The 24,867-nt window shown below is 34.7% G+C and overlaps 1 protein-coding gene across 1 annotated transcript in view; it reads right to left on the bottom strand.

The window, feature by feature from the left end:
• The window catches only part of LOC113517375 (Ca(2+)/calmodulin-responsive adenylate cyclase-like), a 79,862-nt gene that overhangs the window by 3,773 nt on the left and 51,222 nt on the right, over positions 1–24,867 (bottom strand). Inside the window, exons 6-18 of the mRNA XM_052901391.1 lie at positions 14,971–15,129; positions 13,339–13,483; positions 12,100–12,273; positions 8,050–8,235; positions 7,121–7,399; positions 5,632–5,933; positions 4,812–4,971; positions 4,429–4,512; positions 3,565–3,711; positions 3,112–3,325; positions 1,742–3,035; positions 984–1,244; positions 233–314 (exon numbers count right to left, since the gene is read on the bottom strand). Coding sequence (XP_052757351.1) covers positions 233–314; positions 984–1,244; positions 1,742–3,035; positions 3,112–3,325; positions 3,565–3,711; positions 4,429–4,512; positions 4,812–4,971; positions 5,632–5,933; positions 7,121–7,399; positions 8,050–8,235; positions 12,100–12,273; positions 13,339–13,483; positions 14,971–15,129 — 3,487 coding nt within the window. The remainder of the gene's footprint in view (positions 1–232; positions 315–983; positions 1,245–1,741; positions 3,036–3,111; positions 3,326–3,564; positions 3,712–4,428; positions 4,513–4,811; positions 4,972–5,631; positions 5,934–7,120; positions 7,400–8,049; positions 8,236–12,099; positions 12,274–13,338; positions 13,484–14,970; positions 15,130–24,867) is intronic.

The raw sequence follows: 24,867 nt of genomic DNA, 5'->3' as shown, positions 1-24,867 counted from the left end.
GTTGTTTCATCTAATTATGTAAATTTTTGCATGATTATTGTATTTATTGATACGATTTAATCAAAAGTAAAACAAGTAAAAAAAAAACTTAAAAAATGCCGTAAATTTTTTGATAGTTGTAACCATTATATATTTACACGATATACATATTGCCTATAGTATGAATATCATAGATAAATCTAATGAAAATTGTAATTGACTGAAGTTTACCTAGAGTTAGATGTAAACTTACCCGGTTATGTAGTCTCTCCTGAATTTCTTTCTCTTGCTTCTCTTTAGAAGTCGCCGCTTCTGCCTCACGTATACAGGATGGACTACGAAGAATTGGGGATTTAAATATTATTATACGCTTTGATATCATTATTGTTATAAATACTATAAAGGAAAAAGTTTAAAAAAGGAAAACAGGTACAGAGGGAAACCTAGATTAATATATCATTATTAAATAGACAACATTGCTTATTATCTGAGGGAGAATTCTTCGAAACCATTGTAAGTAGGCGTACAATAGGCCACCCCTTACTTTCCTGTGGATGTCGCAAGAAGCGACTAAGTGAAGGCGAGGAATGGACAGCAGCGTCCCTCTTGGAACACCTCTAGGGCCTGACTGCGGTTGCCAACCCGCCTGCCAAGCGTTGCAACTACTGGAAAAACCTCCCAAGGTGAAGGCTTATGTTCAGCAATGGACAGTAAAGGCTGATATGATGATAATGATTGTAAGTATACATATGTGTTTAAATATAGAAAGTAAGATTTGTTTCTACTTAAGCCAAAAGAACCCATGCGTGAAGTATTGCTAAATCAATCATTTAGACAGCAAATATTAATAACCGTTCTTTGATCTTTCCGTCCTTGTTTCCAAATGGCATGCCTGACATAGAGTAACTTCATATTTCACGTGGAGAAGCTCGCTACAAATCTGATATCCGAATTATTATTCTAATATTAAAAATCAAATTAAAATTTATTAAATAGGCACTTACCTAGAGTTACGTTCCCTATTGTGCGTAGGCGAGGGTAGTTCCACGACGACATCGGTGGGCAGCACGCCGGGGAAGTCTGCGGAGGCGATCGGCCTCAGTGGTGAGGCGACGTGAGGAGCCGCACCGGGCGGACCGGCAGGCCGCGCGGGACTGGCGCCGTCCTGCCGCGCCAGCTGCGTGATGGCCGCCAGCCCCACCGCGTGCAGTGGACTGCTATTGTTGTTACAGTTGCGCACCGGCTCTAATGACGAATGCTGACTTCTAAAACAAACCAGTAAATTAACACCCTAATTTATTTCATATACCCATAAACACATCCATATTGGAATGTGCGCATAGACTTCAGCGCTGAGTATAGGTATATATATGTAGATTAAACACAGAGAAAAAGCTAACAGCTTTGCAGACACCAAGATGAACTACTGAACATTTAACTATTCTTTAGTATACTGATAATGGCAAACTACAGGAATTTACAACTAGGACATCACATTTACAAATAAGTTTTACCTGAGGCCGTTTGAAAGAACAAGAAAAATAATTTTAGTAATTCATAATGAAGCATGCCTTTATTATAGCTCTTGAGCTATCGCACTTCGATTATAGCCGGTACCTTCATTTTTGTGCAGCTCACCTTTAGACAGTAATTTTATTTACGTGAACTTATCCTTCCATATCTTATTTTTAGGATTTAAATTTGAAATTGAAAGACTCGTACTGATAACGAAAACAAGAAGTCTAAAGAAAATCGTACGTACCTCAGATCCAGCTTTAATTCTTTTCTTTCTATTTTCTGCGTGTTGTTTTTAATATGATTCTTATCATCGAGTAGCCTTTGAATTTCTCTCTCAAATGGTGGCACGCAAACTACGTCTGTCGGACTTCGTTTTGTGAACACCTCCCTACTATCCTGGTTCAAGTGCTTCAGGTTGTTCGGTCTACTCCCCGTACTAGAGAACGAATTAGTTCGACGACTCGACACGTCTTTCTTGTCCGTTTGACAGCACCCGTCGCGTTTCGCAGACGCCTGAAGCATGTTTATTATGCTCCTCTGTAATTTTTCCTCTTCCTTGTGAAAGTTAATGCTGCCATCGAGGAATTTATCATCGAGAGACGGCTTTTTACTTATTTTATGTTTAGCATACAATTCATTGATGTGGTTCGGCATGGGTTTAGCCGTTCTAACAGGTGGGTAGTCGTATGCAGGACTAGGATTTGTTCTTTGAGGTCTCGATGGCGGCAGCCACTGCGTCGGTCGCGGAGGCGAAGGAGACGCATCTGTGGTCCTCGAATAACTTTCATCGGAGGAACTGAGGCTTGGAGATCTAGTTAGAGAGCTGAGTTCGTCGGCAGACGAATGTACGCGCGGACTGCGAGCAAGTGGTAAGCTTTCACTAGATCGCGGTCTAGGCAATCGAGGTGGTGGCCTTCGTTTATGAGCAGCAGGAGGTCGAGGTTCCTGCGGTCGAGGCCAGGGTGGAACTAAGGCACGGGGCGGTGGCCATCTAGGATGCCCCGATATTCCGTGAGGCGGTGGTGGAGGTGGCGTTTCCTCGGGTTCTTTATTTCTTCTACCTTTACTTCCCTTATGATTGTTTCCGTTATTTTGATGTCCGTTAGACGGTAATAAGGGTTCATTTTCCGCGGCGACTGATGTTTCTCTCAAGGGAGGTAACCTAGACGGCTGGGCAGCAGCTCGCCTGGCCGAATTTTGCAGCATGGCTAAAGGTGTTGCCACTCCACCATATGCTGATGGAGGGTTAGGAGTTGCTCCATTCGAGCTTGGATTAGTTCCAGTGCTATTCGCTGGAGCTCTGTCCGTCAAAAAATATGTGGTCATCTCGCCTTTTCCCTTTACTTTCACTTTCCCTCTGCATACAAACTGATACGGCATATCTTTGAGTAAATGATAAACCTCTTCGGTTACTTGTGTATGATTCGGAAGACCAGTGGAATCCATACGAGAGGCAACGTTGACGGTGTTACCCCAAATATCATATTGTGGTTTTCTGGCGCCGATTACCCCAGCTACAACAGGTCCTACATTTATTCCTGAAATATAATTAAAAACTTGTAGCTTTGTAAAATTCGGACATTTAATATTTTTTAATACTGATTAAAAACTTACCAACTCGCAACATGAAGTTATTGTAAGAATTATCGTTGATATCTTTTAGTTTATCCCTCATAGCGAAAACAAATTCGACCAAGGTAGCCATGTGCTTACGAGAATTGGCTTCATCTGACATTTTCTTGTCTGGTATCAGGCCAACAGCCGCCATGTATGTTGAACCCACTGTTTTAATTTTATCTATTGCACTGAAACGGTCTTCACCCAACAGCTGAGAAAGAATAATATTTATAATATTTATTTTATATATATATATATATATACTAGAAACTTGAAGTAGTATTTAATAAGAACCTTATCGATTGCAAAAGGAATGATAAAAATCGATCAAATAAAATGTCGAGATATCGCATAATGTACACACAGGTAATTAAAGGACCTTCTTTTGAAAGTTGCTTTAAAAAAGGACGAAATTAGACAATTAAAACTAAATCAAACAATTTAACTAACCTCATCAAAATCAGCAATAATCTCGTTGAGAAGTCTAAGGCATTCCATGCCCTGATTGTTTCCGTCGAGCTCCATATAGAACTCGTGATAGTTGGTGATAGACGCGAACACAACGCCCACGCGCTGGTAGGACTGGTGATAAAGATCCTACCGAACGGGTTAGAGAAATAAAAACATGTACAAACAAGCTTAGCAAGGATTTCATATTAAATAGTTTTTTACATGCAAATTTAATCAACACGTAACAAAATAATAAAAACATGCTATTCACTTAATATTTTATAATGACATTTACCCATAATTAATATTTAGAGTTTAAGAATTGCTTTTAGGCAATCATTTATTCATAGCAACATTGCCGAGATAAATCCCGGTTCCTTCATCTTATTATAAACAGTCAAAAGCAGTCTGTTTATATACCAAATGTCAAATATTTTAATCCTTTGAGCCGGATTATCTTACTATCAGATCTATATAGGATGATCATATGATAAGAGAACAAGGTACAATTTAGAAATAGTGATTTTATTAATTGTACAGTTTTACAAGCCCTTTTGACAGGGAGGGAAGGGATTGTCAGTAATGGTATCTGACAGCCCCCATTGCTAGCAATATACCCTATCAGGGCGACCTCCACTTATTCCCCCTGGAAAGCATTGTGATTAATTATTATGGCAATCATCACAATGGCCTAACTGACCTGCTTTCATCCTCACCTATCATCTTTCACTGGAGTCCTGCCAGCTTATACCAACAGCGCAGGAAGGGTTACTATTCCATTCTTAACCATTGAAAACCCCTATTGACATAGGTACCGCTATTTTGAAATAATTCAAACTGTACTGAGTGGAATACATCACTTACCATGTTGGTCCTGAATTGATTGTCGAGAAAATGCGTCGCAACATGTGCTGGGAGCAGATTGAATAATATCCGCCTATTGGATGCCTGAAATGATATAATTTTACATTATATTATTATTATACAAATTATTATTATACATATAATTAATTATTTAAATTATAAAGAGAAATTATTTAATTTTTGTTTATAATGAATGAAACCTGAAAATACTTAATCAGTTTTACAAAAAGTATTGTCCTCTATAGAAAGCTATCTGATTTAAGAGTACATGACACTGGCTGGCTGTTTCATTAAAAAAAAAAAACACTTTCCATTAGGTAAGCCATCAGCTTGTATGCAATTCTAAGAATTACAAAAAAAGTAAGCCGGTTTCAGTGTCGCACCTGCAGCGCGTCCATGTCCCGCTTCTCGTCACGCGCCTGCGCCTGCCAGAGGAAGTCGAGGCGCGCGGTCCACTCGGTCTGCCGCGCGTGTAGTAGCACGGCAAGTGCTAGCGCCAGTGTCCACGCGCAAGCTGTTGCCGCTGAACCCACCGGCCCAGGCCTGCAAACGATCATACTTCATACTTGCTGCGTCTGACTTTGTTTACGTGTCGAAATAAAGTTATATGTTATATAATATTTAAGTTATTACCCTACCTAAGGTTTACCTAAGTATAGTCCATTCGATAATATATGTACCTATATCTATCTATTTATCTGCATAAATCAATATATATAAAAGTATCTTACGTGTTGTTAGGATATACCTATCCGTACACCAAATTACATTTTCATCCATTCAATCGTTTAAGTGTACAAGAGTAAAAAGCATCCATCAATATCCTCACAAATTTAATGGAAGTTAACATATGGTAGATGAATTATAAACTAGTCTAAACTATAATAAAATTTTAATTTAGAGTCGATTAAAATCTTAATTTAGAATCTGTACACTGAGATTATTTTGTCAAAAATGACCTAGATAAACTAGAAATAGACAATTAAAAATAAATCCCAAATTTTTTAAATTGATATTTGTCCGTTTATTACGTGTAAGTAATCACAAGAAAATATATAACTTTGTTTCAACAAGATTTAATCAAGTGACTATTAGACCAACTTAAAAACTGATGTAGTGTGAAGGTTTTGCTTAAATTGTTTGCTGTTAATTTTTTAGAAATTTTTATGTAACTAAATCTATATAGTTTATCTCTAAACTTACTCAGTCATAAGATCGTAACAATCAAACAAGTCCTTATGGTACGCCATGATGACTGCCATGTAGCCGGCGGTCATGACCGCCAACAGTACCCCCTTGACGAGTATAGGCAGTCTGAGGAACACAGCGACTGCCAGCATGCTAAGGCAGCAACCGAGGGTGATATAAAGAGGTACGGGGCATGCTCGGTGGTCACTACTACTCCACAATGCAGCCGCTATGTCTCCACTTGCGTGACGAATCTCGTCCATGGTCGTCACATTCTCGGTTAGGTTGCGACAAACGTCGATTTCTCTACACGTCACCTGGAAAGAAAAATACATAATTTTATACGATACTATTGTTTGTTCTACAATATTGTTAAAAGGTATTGAAGAGGTAGTGTGTTAAACTGCTACACAATCAAGATCGTAATAACGCATGAATTTACTATGTTTTTTATGCCACTTAGAATGGCAAACCAGCTGACGTACCACCTTTATAAAGTGGTAACCGGCGCCTATAGACATGAACAGTACAATGTACATAACAGAGTTAGTCGCCCATGATATCCTTCATGCGTTGCTATTCCTGTAAACTAAAATATTATGCCTGTACACTGTAATTTCATTGCCATATACCATTTTCACCCTTTAAATCGAAACACACCCATGCAAATACAACTGCCTCACGGCAGAAACACGTATGAGCCAGGTACCCCAAGTAGATAAATTTTATATCAAGTCCTCCCTCTGATGAAAAAGTGCTTGACAAATGTATGATATTTATATAATCAATATTAATAAATATTTATAATCATTGTTATAACATGACGAGACAACAAAAAAATCTCAAGTTGGAAATACATATCTGGAAATACTGCCCCAAGAAAACATCTAATTTGGCACATAATTTTCTCTGTATTAGATCAATTGATTAGTCAAATATTTGCAATCCGGGCCGGCTCTGCCTACGCAGCTTGTTATTACTTAGTCATGCCATTAAGCATGTTTGTCTATTACAATGTTATCCTGACTCTTGGCTATATTTCTAGAGTGGATTAGTAATACAATATTGAGTTCGTGAGTCAATAAGCCTTGTGTTTATATGTCAGTCAGTTTCTCGTATGTATTAAAAAAACTGTAATCTTTTTTCCCCCTTTTATTTCATATCGTTTATAGACAGACAATGTTTATCTTATGTAACTGACATTTAACAATAGATGACGCAAATAATAGTATTCGCAGATAATAATAGTCGGAGACAAATCCAATTAATCACTGCGGAATATAAACTGTTAACACAGTTTTATCCGGAGATAACAATATATATTATTTACCGAAACTTTAACTTATAGTTAAAATAATTTGCGTGTAATCTCGTGTTTTATTTTGTTTTAGGAAATAACAATGACGAGACCGCACATTACGCAGATGTACACTAATAAATTTTCTAAAATTCTACAGAAACGGTCGATAAAAATTATTATAATATACATGCAAATGTAACTTACCACATTCACTTGGCCCACCGCATACCCGAGTACAATCGTGAAGGTGGTGATGGCATTCCTCAGCGCAAACGGGCGGGACACGTCGCACGGTATGAGCCTGAGCCTGGCGGCTAGAGTCAATGCTAGCACTGCAGCTGACCAAGCGAAAGCGGTAACGAAGAGTAACAGGAGTATCGTGGTGCGGGGTAGTATCGCCGCTTGTAGGGCACCCGCCGCAGCTAACGCCCCCAGCGCTGCGCCTAGAGAACCCGCCCAGCCGCCATCTGTTGACGCTCGGTACTGAAATATTAGAGTACTAACTATTATCCACGGCTTTAATCGCGTATCTTTTTTTGACGCTATGACATATTGTTTTACGCTTCAACATACTTGTTATTCTGGTGATTATTTACAGAATAATCACCAGAATAACATGTTTCTCTTCATAACAAACACTACATGTACTTAATTGCTAAATCTCATAATGATTTAAATTTGAATTATTCAAGAGAATTTAATTATTGATTTTTGGAATATTCCACTTGATCCATTTAGTACAAAAGTAAAAACATCATATTTTGTACAGTTAAATCAGTTTCGTTATTGGCGATTCTTTAGTTAATACCATGACTCATCCATTTTGGAAAATTCTTTTTTTATCTGAAAGGATATACTTACGGATTGGTCCCATAGAAATTTTATCAAAGTCGGTTCAGTGGTTTAAGTTTTTAAATCAAACTCATAACTGGTTTTGTCTCAATTGAAGCTGGTTTTCTTGTGGAATACAATCCCGTAACACATGCATGGACGAAACTATTAGTTCTCCTATTTTTATCTTATTGGATGTTTGTTTAGATTCAATCGAATCTTTGAGGGTATTGTAAAAATCCAGTTAATAATTTGAAAAAAGAAAAAGAATATATTATTATAATTTTCGTTAAAAAAGGTACCTGTGCCTCCTTCGCTCCATCTTTGAAGCACAGTGTCAAGAGATGTACGTGCGTGGCCTTCTCTCGGTGTACGGAGCGGGCGTCGATGGCTTGCGCCAAGTACTTGTTCACGCGGTTCGTCGGCTGATGGTACACAGACGAGTGACGCTTTTTCAGAGGCCGTTTGAATTTCTCCGTTACTTTATTCTGTGGATATCCAATAAAAAATGTTCAAACCTACTGACTATTTCTTTGTTGAACACATTTACAGCTAACAGCGTCAGTTATTCTGGGGGACACAGAAGGTTGTTACAGGGCAGGTCCAATTATAGACGAAGGTAAGGTTACGTAATAAAGGTCTTCGAAGGCAGGGGCTTTGGGTACACAGTGAGGTCCACCGCATGCCGATTCCATCATGCTTGAATCACATTTTTCGAACTGACCTTAGAAATAAAAAGATCCGGTCTCCGAAGCAGCATCACATTATTAGAATAGTAAAGTATGAATAGAGGCATAGAAAATTGATAGAAATATTTAAAGATCAACTTATTGATTTCAAGGCATCAATGTTTTTGGAAATTACAAGAAGTTAATTTTACTGGCAATTTGAAAGTCTTAAAACTACAATTTTCATGTTAGACCATTTAATCCCTTTTTATTGTTTTCTTAAATACACATATGTAATAAATAGAAAATATAAGGACTAATGGTCGAACATAAAGAAATTATCACCCTCGGATTACGAGTAATAAAAATCAAACGGCAGGTGACTTCATGCAAGTTAGTCCAGGCGAAGGTCTCATAGCATGCTCTAATTAGTGCTCGAGGTGGCTAGTTGGGGCAGCGAGTGAAACACAGTTCGGTGCATTCGACTTTATTCATAAACAAAATCAACAAAACAATCTCATAACACAGTTTCACAATTTCGAAAAAAAAAATAGTTCCAATAAGAAATGTGACAGTGAGTGGTTTTGAGTGCTCGCGCTTTTGCTTTTTTCGATCCTAATTTATACCTGATTGACGACTTAATCTTATAGTGACTGATAGAGTGCGCACGAATGAATTCCCGTGGTGTGGTAAGCATAGCGTACCTACATTTTTTAGGGTACTTAAGTGTGTCGCCCGGTAAATGGTGGAAAACAATAATACACATGAACATTGTGTCTGCGCTTACTGTTTCAGCGGCAATTTGTTGTGGAACTAATGTCCAAGGTCGGAATATCTGAAAAACAATGAGCAGACGTCTCATGTTAGTCGCTGGTGTATTTGAGTCTTCCACCCTAAATACAAATTTGTGAGTCACTGAAACATGTGATAGACTTTGGACTGACTTTGGATTGACTTTAAACAAAACTAAGATAATTTAACAAACCGACACAGTACAAATTATCACACAATATTATGAAACGTATGACGTTAGTTAAAACAACTTTGTGTTCGGGTGTGAAAAAATATTTCAATAATACTTTTTTAATGCATTTTATTAAAACATTAGGTATTGACAGAATGAGTTAAGAAATAGGTAGCCATGTTTCTTGAACTTAAATTTTACTTTAAAAAATAATGGGTGAAAGCTTGAAAGACCAGCAACTAAATGAAAGTCTCGAACAGACAGGGGTGATTTTAGTGCCGATGCATAAATTTTTGAAACTGAAAACGTGTGAATAAACAATCGTATATTAGTGACCATGTGGAATATTTAAGTAAAACATAGTTTATTACGAAGCAAAAACACATTTCTTATGTTGAAATCTCGCAAAATTATTTCGGTAGTAGTCGAAAGCTTCAATGCACACCTTAAATTTAAAACAAAGCAGCATAGAATTTAGTTAAAAAACCACCACTCAAAAATCAAACTAACTACTAGGAAACCATTAAGCGAGGTTATCATTCGGCACAAATATGAAATGTATCCGTAAACGAACTACCGATGCATTTCATGTACAAATGTTTTGAAGCGAAAAATCATAAGATCGTGGGAGAACGATGTGGTTCCAGTCAAGACACCTAGAAAAGAACTGCCCTAGTTGCCAACCATATTCTATATCACCCTAGAGCGCTGAACTGGAACATAGGAGCGCTTTTAATCAATTATAATTGCAAAAAATTAATATTCATTTACGATCTAGAGCTCATACGTTCCGTCCATTGTAAGCGCACATGACACTAATTTGTCTGTGCAGTGTTACGCGACTAAACTATCGGGCGAGTGCTCTATTGAAACTTTGGCTAAAACTATTTCCACAGACAAAGATGGATATAGACGACGCAAGCACCTCAATTAGCTAAGCATGTTATATTTTTTCTACACTAATTTGATATTACAAGAGCTATTTATTAACAGCTATCTCCTTTCTACATAAAATTTTCTTGCATTTCAATAATACTATATTTAAAACTATTTTTGACTCCCGACTAATTCTTTTCGATACATAAATGTATAAACATTTTCAAGTCGTATTCAGTATGGATATAGATGGAGCAAAAAATAAACAAAAAGTAATGTAGTTGCGATATCTATCTGAATCCGTATCTGTGGCTATTTCTATAATATGACTAGTGCGCCGTAACATGAGCACAGATAAAGAAGCGAGTGCGCGAGATGAGTGCAGGAGGCCGTGGCGACCGTGGGGTGCGTGCGCAGGGCGTGGTGCTGCATGACGGCGTCGAAGGTGTGATGGTGTGGGGCGGTGGCGGGGGTGCCGGCGGCGGCGGCGGCGGGGGCGGGGGGGGTGCAGCGCGGCGCTCACGTCTTCCGCCCGCAGCGACGCCAGCCGCAGCGCCTCCGCCGACCCGGGCTCCGCGTGGAGCGCGCGCCGCAGGTCCAGCACCTATAACACCGCGTTCCCACCAAGGTACAATGCGATCAAATTAACAATACACTTTCCGCCATATTGTGACGTCATAGCTGTCAAAATAAGAAATTTTCTACTAATTTCTAAGACTTGTATTACGTAAAATAAAAAGTAATTTATGCAAAATATTTTTTTACAAGTAACAATCGAAAAGTTGAGGTCGCCAACGTTCCTATTCTTATTTTGATCGCATTGTATACAACATGTATTCTACATGTCCAGAACTACCAACTCGTTTACACCAAGACACGCAATGTTTATATGTGTTTAATATAGCGTTTTCCGTCTCGTTCAAATCATAAGTACATATACAAAATACAGTTTTTGATTGTGCACAAATATATTTAAATAAATCAATATAAATCAAAGTGAATAAAAAACATAATATGTACAAAATAAATTTTCTACTAATTGTAAACACAACATATGTATGTATATATGCATTGCAACTTGCATGTGAGTGGAAACGAGGGGTGACACCAGATCTGCTATCCCAAATCGAGTGACCGCTATCGAGTTAAGATGTGCTCGCGTAGCTATATGATATAATAAATCAATTAGATTGTCGGTTCCACATTACATGTCGTTTTATTATATCCAATCGCGGTACGAATATACACGTGTCTAAAAATCTCGGACAGTAGAACCAGCAAACTGTACTTTGCAAACACATAATTTATGCACAAATAAAAATAATTAATAATTTATTTTGCATATTTATTTATGCATATCTATTTACACTATTTATAATAATATATAATATTCTGAATACTTATTATTATCACACTCAAAAAAATACACACACACACAAATGTCAAAAACATTATAATTTAAAACATGACTTACCTTGTGAAATAGTAGTGGCACTCCAGGTTGAGAAAATTATTCACCGCAAGAAAATATTTCTAAAGAGCAAGTAAAAGCCGGGGACATTGACTTTGTATTGTTTGGTCATGTCACTTAGTGCAAGGCAAAATTCGTAAAAACGTCAAGTGCGAAGATAGTTATTCAATAATTCAAATATGTGAAAATATTTAAATATCCACTTGACCAACGCAATAATCTTTATAGTAAAAAAATACCATCCGTAATAACCTTTCAGTACAGATCATGAGAATTTCAGACGGTTTTTGTAACGGATTGATCAAGTGGAAACTGAACTTATCAATAGTGCATTTTCTTTCATCACAAAATTATTAGGCCGTGAAACAAGTACCTTCCTAGCTGCATTGGCCTTGAGCTCCTGTGGTGAGGCAGCCATATTTGAAAAAGGCACGTCCACATTGAACTTTATTGAGTGTAACAGCTGTACCACGACGTTGGAGACATTTTTAAAGGAGAGCTTGCGACGAGACCCCGAGCCGAGACCGACGCTTGATGATAGACACATCTGAAACAAGAACATTAATGTGAGTAAATAATGTCCTCTACCCAAAGGTTGTCTGGAAGAGATTGCTTAGCGATAAGGTCGCCTTATGTATTTATGTATCACTTCTAATTAATATTTACTGTATTTATTATTTTTTTACTTGGTGCAAGAAAGTATAAATAAATAAATATAGGACTGTGTTCCACAAAAAACGACTTGAATTGTGGCAAAACCAGTTATTTTGATATAAAAACTAAACTACTGCACCGAATTAAGAACCTCCTTCCTTTTGAAATCAGTTTTAAATACGAGTATAGTTTCATATATATTTCTTATACCACTGCCGTGATAAAATACTGTCTATATAGCCCTTGATGGTAAGCAACCAACAAAAGGCTTGACATATTTGTCACCTCTTTTTCACACCTTTTTTGAAGCTCTTCACGCTGTAGTCTCTTAGCAAAATATCAACAGACTTAAAAGCCTAACTTTACTATTTCTTTATAAAAAAAAATATGTTATGGTTAAATGTGTTGTGTATATTACTGTCATTCTTATTTTATTCATCTCAAAATAACGTGACGTATCGCGTGTAGCCTGCAAAATCTAAATTACTACAGCTAGGACAACACTGAACACGTAAAAACCTAAGGTTTCATAAGCTTATATCATGGTCGAGGCATACATCTTAATAGAATGAAAATACAATGTCAATGTATTTACCAGAGGGAGACTTTGTACAAAAGTCGATTGCTTGGGTACCTCTATCCCATTCGTGTTCCAACCGTGAAGCAGTTGTGTTTGCATGGCTGTGTTTCGGTTTGAAGGGTGGGATATGGCGTGAATTTACTGGGTACAGAGGAATAACACCTGAGTCCTCAGGAATGGCAACGCATAACGCATGGGGGGTATCATGGGCGAAACAGTATACTCTGTTATGTCCATGGTACTGCTCATGTCTATAGGCGACGGTTATCACTTTCCATCAGGTGGGCCGTCAGCTTGTTTTCCATTCTAAGTTGTATAAAAAACAATGTATACATAGAGAAGAGTAATTTTACAAGTACAAAGCCTATATGAACTTACTTTTCTCCGTCTAGGTGGGGGAATAATGAAGTATGTTTGCACCGAATGATCCCTAAGGTACGCGTTGCGACTGGCTCCATGACCCGGCTCCACCTCGTACGCACCACCGAGACACTCCAACGTTGCTTGCGTAATGTGCACTCGTCTGAAAATACATTAGTACAATATTGTTATAAAAATGCTATTATATTATTATTTTTTATTTTTTCAGCTATTAACTGCTGAACATAAGCCTTCCCCATAAGGAGAGTTTTGCCAGTAGTTGCCACGTTTGGCAGGGGGGTTGGTAACCGCAGTTGGTTTTTAAAGATGTTTTAAGAGGGACGCTGCTGCCCATCCCTCGCCCTCCCTTAATCGTCTCTTACGACACCCACGGGAAAAGAAGTGGTGGCCCATTTTATGCCGCGACACACACGGCGACTATATAAATAATATAATTCTAATAGATATAAGATAGAATAATAGAATAGAATTTTCTATTAAGTATTATTTTTATAGAATTTTGAAAATTTTGGTTAGTTGCTTTAATAACCAACATGGTGAGTAGTGGCGTATTCGTGGCGTACAGAATACCATCCGTGGAAGCATACTAATACATGCATATCCGTTACATGTGACGTGAATTACGTCCTAAATTAGTCAATTTGACTAAGTTTTAAGTTGTATGGGTGTAATATACGTACATAAGATAATGTAGGGATATACTCGTGATATATGACCTATTAATAAACAACATGAACTAAAATTACGTAACTGGTAATATCTCTACAACGCCAGGTAATACTCTTTGAATCTCAAATTACATTAAACTAGCTTTTTACCCGCTATCTCGTAAGCGTGGATTGTATTTATTTATTAAACTTTAATATACCTAGAAAGTGTAAATGGCGGACATAATACCATATGGCGTTATCTACCTGTCGATAGCAGACAGAGAATAACAGAATATATAATTTTAGACGTAAGAAAATCAATTAATGTAATACTTGAAGATGGCATTTGAAAATAAAAATCATGCTATATTTTAACACAGACTTACAGGAATACACGGCTGTGAAGACTGCGTCTATTGTGATGCAGTAGTTTTTGCGTGATACCAAAACAAACAGACAGACAAGATTTCTAAAAATTAATGTTTCGACTTCTATTAGTCTTAATAAGACCGCTTATATTATTTTTTCTTAAATATCTTCCATGTACAGATATCGTCTAGTTACTATTTAGGAGGTAAGAGATTTAGAGCTAAGAAATTTTGTGAAATTACAAAGGAATTATAATACCTCAAAAGTGACAATACAGATATACTCGTACAACAGGCGAGCTTATCTCTTACAGTGGTTACGTCTTAGGGCAAAATAATATGTAACAATGTAGTCTTTGTGAGCAATAAAGTATAAATAAATGAGGAATACCATAAGTATTCTGTGATGTTCATAATTCTGTTCATGATACTCTTTACATCCAGTGGGACGTCCACTTGTTTGCCATTACAAAGTGTATAAAAAAATGTAATATATCCAAATCCTAACATCGTTCATCCACTTTTTACAGTGAATAAGCGTACATGTAGACACATGTAAGACTTATGTCTCGCGGTAAATGTTATTTTCTGTCGAAGATTTCTGTGCTCACCCCGGTTCTCCGCCAGCCTCCATGTTATTTGCAAGCGTGACGTCATTCGACCACACGTCGTACTGCCATTTGCGGAGGCCGAGTACACCGCACAACACTCGTCCGGTGTGAATTCCCACACGCATGTTCAGTTGTACATCTGTAGCTTCCACCACGGACCTGTAACAAAATACATACGATTGTAATAACAAATTATGTATTCAAAAGTATTTTACCATAATTTATATATCTGTGAAATTTCATTTAAATCGTTTTAGGAATTTTTACTTAATACCTCGTTAAAGGGCAAATAAAAAAAAATTCTCTGCAAGAAGCACATAAAACGCAGTAGTCATGTATGTACTCAAAGAAGAGATCTTTTAGTATAGATGTAAAATATGTATATTTCGATAATACATACCTAATAATGAGCACTTAAATGATTTGATAGATAACTTATTCATACAATATTGCACCAAAATAAAATTGAAATAAAAAAGACATTAAACTACAAAAAACTAATGAAAAAATTTAAAATTACATATTGTGTTTATACGATTTTTCATAGAAGATTACATCTAGATGTACAATATAATTTTTTTTCCTTATATAGATATCTCAACAACCATTTAGAATACACAAGTGAATGTATTTTCGGGAAAATGAGGGCTTTATCTGTAAGGTAACATTTTCATGCGACCTTATGATGAAGAATCCGTATAATAAACGTGATAGTAAGTTTGTTTATTTGTTTGTATAATTTATAGCGCCTTAATGATATGCCGTTAAGGTTAGTTATGACCTATCATTATAAAATTTAGTTTACACGTACTCTATGAAATGAAGAAGTATATATTGGTAAAATAATTTTTATCCCAGTCACATGGACGAAGTCACGGGTAAAAGCTAGTACAAAACAAAGTAGTAAAATAGATTTGATAACCACCATAATATTCTTATTTAGAATAATTTAGTAAGTAAATAATGATGGTTAACAAACTAGGACTTTTATACAATACGAAAGATTGTAAGAATTTCTCGGTAGAAGGCTGACCCTGAGGCAAGTTGAATAACTCAATTGTGATGTCGTAATGATAAAAAAATATGTATTAAAGAGAAGCACGTGTAAGTATAACTTTATTTCGATAAGGTCTATAATAAAACCGCCAAGACATTTGTCATTAGTTATACAAAGAGAGGAATTCAATTTCGCTAACAATAATGGATAGAAAATATGATGTTTTGCTGTGGAGACATAAAAATGTTGTACCTTTATTTAAGTGAAGTTATTTCTTTGTTGTTAAACAAATTACTTTCAAAGCTTACTGGCTGAGACTCAGCGATAATATTTATTTATACAAGAAATATATTTGTACAAGAAATTATACAAGCAAACATAAAGTATGAACTTACTACAGAACCGCAATAATGGATGTAAGTAAATAAATGGCTAATGAATAATGGCGTCTATAAAAACTATATTTTTTCCACGGGAATTCTGTAAATATTTAAGCGGTAAATATATATCAACATTCACTGAAGATTAATGTAAACAGAATTTTGTAACATTAAAAATGTTTTTTTTAAACAGAGAAATGTGAAATAAATCAATTGAATGTAATGGAAATAAGCTACGCTAATAGCTTTTCTTATAGTATCATTTATTTATTTGAGATATAAATCAAGGCATTAGAAAACAAGCCGCCGTCCATCCTAGACGGCGCAGACAGTCAGGTTATTGGGTACTTGGCAACAAAACAGAATATTTCTTATACCCATTTAATTTATAGTGTATTAATCACAAAACTATGTTGATTTAAAATTTGTCTGCACCAACATCGCACAACAATTGGCATGCGTACTTACTACTATTATAATGGAGTACAAAATTTACTACTACCTCTTCGTAAATACGAGTAAAAACTGCGTAACATAAGTCTCTTATGTTACAGAATTTATATTAAATATTGATAACAAAAAATGTATTCTCAAGCAGAGCTAGACGCATTTCTGTTAAAACATATGATCGCCAACACTACAGTGCACGGAAGTGTAAGACAATTACGAATATGATATAAAGTTTACATATAATTAAAAAATACACAAGATCTTGGCACTCGATTTTCTCAGTCTATTTCTTAAGAAGCTTGACGTGAAGATAGATCAAAATTTACAATAATACATTAAATAATACATGTATTTTCCCCCCTTAGCCCTTTAACTTATAAAACTTGTTTTCCTTATAAAAATTTATAGTAAACTTTATGTATTATGACGTTACTGTATTTTTTATGCAAATAGAAATCACAGGAAAGGTGACAATCCACCTGATGGACAGTGGTAACTGTCGCCTATAGACGTGGACAGCAGCCAGCCAGAAAGCTGAAGATTTTTTCTACAAACAGCAATGATTCATAATTGTAATGCCAGATGGATTTTGATTTATTTAGAAATTATAAACCACTATACTTTTTACAATAACATAAGTAATAATAATAAAATAATGCATTAACGATACTAAAATCACAAAAAAAAAAACATTAGAAATTCATCAACAGAATGGCACCATAACGGTTATCTAATCTACACTAATATTATAAAAAGAAAAGATTTGATTGTTTGTAACTGTAAAACTCAAAAACAAGCGATTTTAAAAATATTTTACCTATAGAAACCTACATTATCAACAAGTAACATAGGCTACAAATTATTTTAGAAAATTTTACTGTAACTCCCCGAGAGAAGCCGGGCCAAATCGCTAGAATCTAATATAGTATGAGATCTTTGTTTAGAATTACATGGCACTATGTGTATGTCCTAGGATTATTTATTTATTACGAGTAGCTATTCATAGCGTAACTTGATGAAACTTTAGTTTGTTAATGTAAGTTTGGATCCAAATGCTTCTGACAAAGTAACTAATATAAATGCAGTAATATACAAACACTACACGACATAACTAAGTTACAACTTATGTTAATTAACAACATGTCTCTCAAGCAACCACAATGTTCAACATCAAGCTACTACATGCTGGTACTTTGTACACTCTTTGAACTTATTTGCTTGTGTTCAATTTATTAATTTATGTATATTTTATTGTACACACTAATAATACAGAAACAAATATGACAGTCGAAAGCAAATGTACAAAGGTGAGCTTAACACTACAAAAGTTCTCTTCCAACATACCCAAAAACCTAAATTTAGTTATTTAAACACCCTCATTGAGTATTGAGCATCTATTTTTTACAGCCAGGGATTCCGCGTGATTGAAATGTATTCAATGACTTGCCTAATTTAACCCTATCATTCTCCATCAGAAACGAAAATTGTATGCCAAAATCATGACGATTTAATGAGCTAAGCACCAACAAATAACAAACTTAGACTTATATTTATAAAATTAATAATTTCATGTATTATACTGCTGTCGGCAAATAATTTATAAATTATACTTAAAATGTTGGTGTTTTAATCTAACATATTTTCCATATGTCTGTTCCCATGCCGGATCCGTAATACTAAGTTTCTTCTCAGGAGTTCCTTTATCTAGTATAAATTGAAATCTTTGTACATTTCTATGAAGTATGTACGAGTATATATTTTCAAATTTCATGAAAATCGATCCAGTAGTTAAGGCGTTAAGAGGTAACAAATTCACTTTTATTTAAATTTATAATAGTTGTCAGGAAATTATTTGAGCTTGAAAGTATTTGAAGCAAATATGAAATGTACGAATATGAAACACCTATGTACCTTATGATTTTCTTTATACTATTATTAAAAATATAGCTAATGTATATTTACAATGCGTCCTGTATTGTGGTAATTACGTATCAAATATCTGGGTTTTATTTGCAATGTTCAACATAATTTATGAAGTTTTATTGACAGTACGAAACATATATATTGAAGAATAAAGAATAAAGGATTTTGTTAAGGATTAGTTAAATAGCCAATCCAAGGTTAAAAATGTTTACAGTTTGCAGAATGTTTTTGTTTTAAGAACTCCCTCGCGTTTCAAATTTGCCAAACAAGCGTCCATTAATAAATTCATCAACCACGGTGATGCTTCACAACCCTGTTTGATTCCCCTTGAGACTTCAAAACAATCCGCTTAGCCCTGCTCTTAAGGACAAATGTTAATATTATCACAACAGATTTATTATTTAAAAGGTTCACCATTAGATACATACATTAAGTTTACGTAAATTTCTCATTAATGAACACAATATTCTTTATTATATAGATATAACACATCCCGGATTCGATTTTCGGTCGGAAAATAAACCCCGACCCGAGTCATGGTCTGAGTATTCCAGATTATACCCAAGGGATGTTCGTTGTCTGGTCTCATAAGACAGGGTATCCTAACATGAGGATCAAGGGAAAGGATTGTTAATAGAGGGGTCTAACAGCCCCACTGCTAGCAATATACCCTATTAGGTCGACCTCCACGCGGTTCCCCATGGGAACAATCGTGGTTAATATGATTTTATTATATAAATTTATACAGATAGATATTTTAACATATATTTATATTGTGTATATTATAAAAATAAACAAGAATGAAAATAAATACATAAACAGCTAGCTTGTCACAAAGTAGATATTACCTACTTAAATATATTGTTTTATAACAAAGAAAAAAAAAGAGTTTCTATCTGTAACTAAATAAATAATTTTACTTCCATTTTTATTAGCTTTTTTAAGTCGATGCTTTTTTTTATAATACAGGGGGCAAACGAGCATGCGGCTCACCTTGATGGTAAGTAAGTACCGCCGCCCATGATCACTCATAACACTAAAGGCATTGCAGGTGTGCTGCCGGCCTTTCCAAAAGGAATATGCTCTTTTATTGAAGGTTATGATATCATATCGATTCGGAAATACCGTTGCTGGAAGTTGATTCTAAGGAGTGGTTGTGCGTGGAAGAAAGTGCCTTGAAAAACGCACAATGGAAGACTGCCACTCATCCAGATGGTTGGGATGAAACTTTAATTTATGACGGGTTGTACGGTGGTGCAAATCAGCCGCAGGTATCAATCCGAACAATTCTTCAGAACACTCCCCATGATAAATTAGGTAGAAGATGCACAGAGATGCAACATCTCTGCGCAGTTTCAGTGGGTCAAGTCGGACAGCAAGGCGTTGACTATCAATAATTCGAGCTGCCCGACTTTGAATGCGGTCTAACGGAAGGAGTTGGTACTGTGGCGACTGGAATAAAAAGTAGCCTATACCTTTCTCCATCCCATACAATACAACATATATACATACATACAACAAACATAGTCGATGCTTTTTTAAAAACGATACGTTATAAACTCAAGAAAATTCAACTGAAAAATAAAAATATATTCCAAACACAGCAACAGCTCACATAGGCAATTCGCCGCATTGCCAAGTAATTGAAAAGGGATGGAGTGATAAAAACAATAAGAATAAATAAGATGGCTAATATTTGCTATTTTCGTGTAAGTGTATTCAAATGTGATTGTGATACTAACGTGCATCTTTTTTACCGACTTTAAAAAGAAGGGGATTTTCAATACGGTTGTATTTCTATTATGTTTGTTACCTCATAACTCCGTTATATTGTAAACTTATCTGAAAAAATATTTTTTTCATTTGAAAAAATGTGACAGATTAGTCCAATAGAAATTTTGTCAAAATTGGTTCAGTAATTTACTTTGAAATCAAAATAACTGATTTTGCCACAACTAAAGTCGGTTTCTTTTATGAAATACAATCTTAAATTACGAGTATTAGGGATAATTTTTGACGCGCTTTTTAATGTAATTACCTTTTTTATTATTGTTCCAAGTAATGAAATTAAACACAATAAAAAACAAATTATGAATTAAAATATTCAAAAGGCATATTAACATCAATTCTAAAAATGTCACTATTAAAGCGTTATTATTTTAGCCATTAACTGTCCACTGCTGAACACTCCCCATAAGGAGAGTTTTACCAGTAGTTGCCTAGCTTGGCAAGCGGGTTGGCAATCGCAGTTAGGCTTTTAGATATATTTTAAGAGGGACGCTACTGCCTATCCCTCGCCCTTCCTTAGTCGACTCTTATGACACCCACAGGAAAGGAAGGGATGGCCTATTCTATGCCGGGACCGTACGGCGATATTAAAGCACATCTATAGACATTAACTCAGAAGCTATATCAAATGAAATAAAATGAGGTCTCAGGTCAGGGAACTCTGGGTTGTTAACGGACTGTAACTTTTCCAATGACGATTATTTTTCGCCATTTTATCGAGTAGAAGACATTCCGAAAAGATTTAATGAAGATATTAGAGGAGACTGCCAAGAGTACCTACACCGACCAATGTAATTTGTGCTCAGTAAAGTTTACGAGTTGCGACACCAAATAATAGTATATCATACCACTTGGGTTTGACTAAAAAATTCAGCGTAGATTGTATCTGCGGACATTTTAATGTTTTCATGTAAAAGCTCGAATACCTAGCAAATACCTAAGTACTCAATATCGTAATTTATTTACACACTCGTATAAATTACCATAACACTATAAAAACTCATTTATTTTATTATGTTGCTACTCCTAATTACATAAATATTCATTTTCCAGTTTCGTCGATATAAAGACAATGCTGACTCTCAAACGGTGATTAGCTACTCTGTTGTCCTTATAAAGTGGTTAGTTTGTTTACAGAAAGTCAAAAATAAAAAAATATTAGATTAAAAATGAATTTACATACAAAAATCCTACATTGCCAGCTCTGTTCCGAGCAGGAATTATTATTACTTATTAATATTTAAAAAAAAATACTTCATTATATAAGAAGATAATTTAAAGATAAACTATTTCAGGAAAGAATCAAATACCTTAGACAGCGGTATGCATAGATTAAGAACAATAGTTGTAGTCTTTATATACTGATGTCAGCGTATACGACGCATGACGAGCGCGTATTGTGAATGAGACGAATTTTGAAAGAATTCCTACAATTCTTTCTGTAATGCTCCTTTAAAGGAAACTGGCGCAATAATACACAATACTATGAGGTATCATGTCCTCTAAAGTTATGATTACAATTTTTTTTTTTTACTAATGACATACATAAACAATCACCATAATAAAAATATTATTTTGATTGTAGGTAAATAGGTAGATACTATAGACAATGTGAACAAAATCGACACTCCCAGTTTATGGTTTCCTTTGTCGTACATTAGCGTAATTTGGATTTTATTGCGTCTGTTTATACAATGGACTTTGTAGGTGACAAATTAACCGGTTTTATTACCCTCGTTATTGTTCGTTTTGTGAAATACCGTCGCCGAAGTAGGAAGGTCAAGTGTATTTTGATAATAACAGAATAGAATACTATACAATACATACTCGTAGAAAATAATTTTATTAAATACTTTTATGTGTTCATTATTGAAATAATATCATTATTTTCTCAAAATTATTATTATTCATGGTTTTTTTTACACAACAAACCGACATATGGCTCGCCATATAGTAAACTATTACGTATAACATATAGCATAGCGCAACCTGGACCAGAATAAATAAAATAATATTTAGCATACAATATGCATTTTAAATAAAACTATAGTACTAAGTTAAAATTCTCATGTATCTATAAAACTAAAGTAATAGTAAAACTAGATATGTACCTCATTAAGAACCAGCGCTTTAATAATATTGTAATAAATTGTATTGTATAAGTTTGTAAAAATGTTTAAATATTTATATTATTCACAATTAATCGGAGGAAAAAATTTAAATGAACTTTATTGCCTTGATATATATATATGTATATGTTTGATTGACATAGGATGGATGGATTCATAGACTATTTATTTTAATTTTAACGTGTAAAACCCATTTGTCACACACATTGTGAAATTATTAGTCAAAATTATAAGGTTATAATTATATAATTACATAGTGAAATTATTAATTCTAACAATTTCGCTGTGTAATTTGAATGTCTTTTCATGTATTATATTATTATTATTTAACTATTAATTAATTAAACCACAATCATGTTTAATTGAGTACAGAGACTCTAGGGTAATAATATAGAAAAATCCAGAGGTCTTTTCCAATAAATAAAAAAATTATTTCTAAATTTCATGATACTAGAAAGAAAATACCTATGTCTACGATAACCCATTTTTATCATACCGTTTCGATTCTGTAGAGAAGCTACATAGTGTATTAAAGTGCGAGACGTAACCGACTATAAATCTTAGAGCAGCCCAAGTCCCATCTGTATTGTAAAAGTACAACATACTTGCAATATATTCTCATATGTTTTATTATATATTACTTAATTTTCATATAAAAGCATTTTCTAATAATTATAAATATTATAATTCATTCTCTCTTTTTACACCTTAAAATAATTATTTAAGTTACCTATAATAATATGTAATATATAGTTCACAACTCAAAGAAAAACTTTTCTTTAATAAGATCTGGTATAATAATAAGCTAGTCCATTATTTGAATGTAATTTTATACCGCGATAAGCTATTTTATAATCATAACAGTCATTTATTGTGTTCTCTACTGTAAGCTTAATAATTCTGTCATATTTAAAATGAAAAATAACGCAATTTTTATGATAAAGTTTATTAAGCGTCACAGTGAAAGATAATATTTTTTCATTATACAGCGACTTGACAGACATTTAGCGTATAAAAGTTAATTAGAAAAATAGTATTACTGTCAGTAGGCGAACACGATATTCATTTTGTTATCATAACATCATTAATGAAAACCTTCGGTGAAAACTAACCAATAGAAGTCATGGTAAGAAACTTCAATTTGTTGAATAGAAATAGTCTAGTAATAATTAATATTCTGCTTATGCGTGAGTAGTCTTTGTAAATAAAAAGGAAGCAGAGGGAATATGTATAGATCTATTAACTACTACAATTCGAACGATGTCTAGGTAACATTTTTTTTAATCTTTTTTATTTAGAGGCTTTTATCCTATAAAGATATGTCAGCTTAATCATACCCTCATTTTAAAAAAATACCTCACATACTTAAAACATGTCTCAGTAACATTTATTACATTATTATTGTACTAATAGTCTAAAATTTAGACAAACCTGAACCGAAATCAATTTGAAATGAACCTATCAGAAGAATGGCTTGAAAGAAGGTGAAAATCTTCGGAAACCTACAGATAACGGTCGTTTGCTGTAACAGGAACTATGACGCAAGTCCGGAAACACTTTCAAACAAACTTTTCTACGTAATATATTTTATTTCGCTGCTCGCTATCGACAAATTAATTCGCCGAGTTACTGTAAAAGTAGGTCAACAAGTGTATTATCCAACGAGGTAGTCTGGATAGTATCGTGTATCTCCTGTCAGTGGCAGAAGCGATAAGAGAAATTAATGTAAACATTTTATTGTGGTTAATACCCATCTGGCAGAATCGCATGTTTAATTGAAGTTACTGAACTGCATTTGTGTTTATGGCCGAGTTAATTTCATTTTAATTACATTATCTGTTTATTATTTGTTATATTCCTTGCATTAATACACTTAATCATCAACATAATAAATCACAGAAACATCTGACACAAGAAATACCTTGACAGCAGAGGCAATATGTAGGATATGGTGTAAGAAATCAACAAATGTTGATAGCTCACCTTTCTACGGGAAGCTTAAGTTCAGCAGTGGACAATGAATATTTAAAATGATGTTGAAAAAGATGCTACAAAAAGAAATTCGAAATCTATTACAGAAAATATTAATTTTCTAAGTCTTAAAGTTTACAATCGTTACAATTGAAAAGGATGCAGAGGTATGTTCTTTTTCTCATTGTTCTCTATCTAAAGGTCGTCTAGAAGAGATTGCTTAGCGATAAAGCCACCTTTTGTAACACTTCTCATTAAA

Source organism: Galleria mellonella, unplaced genomic scaffold (assembly GCF_026898425.1).
Source record: "Galleria mellonella isolate WM207_F2 unplaced genomic scaffold, CSIRO_AGI_GalMel_v1 utg78, whole genome shotgun sequence".
In the NCBI taxonomy this organism is placed as follows: Eukaryota; Metazoa; Arthropoda; class Insecta; order Lepidoptera; family Pyralidae; genus Galleria; species Galleria mellonella.
This window is presented reverse-complemented; position numbering and strand designations above follow the sequence as displayed.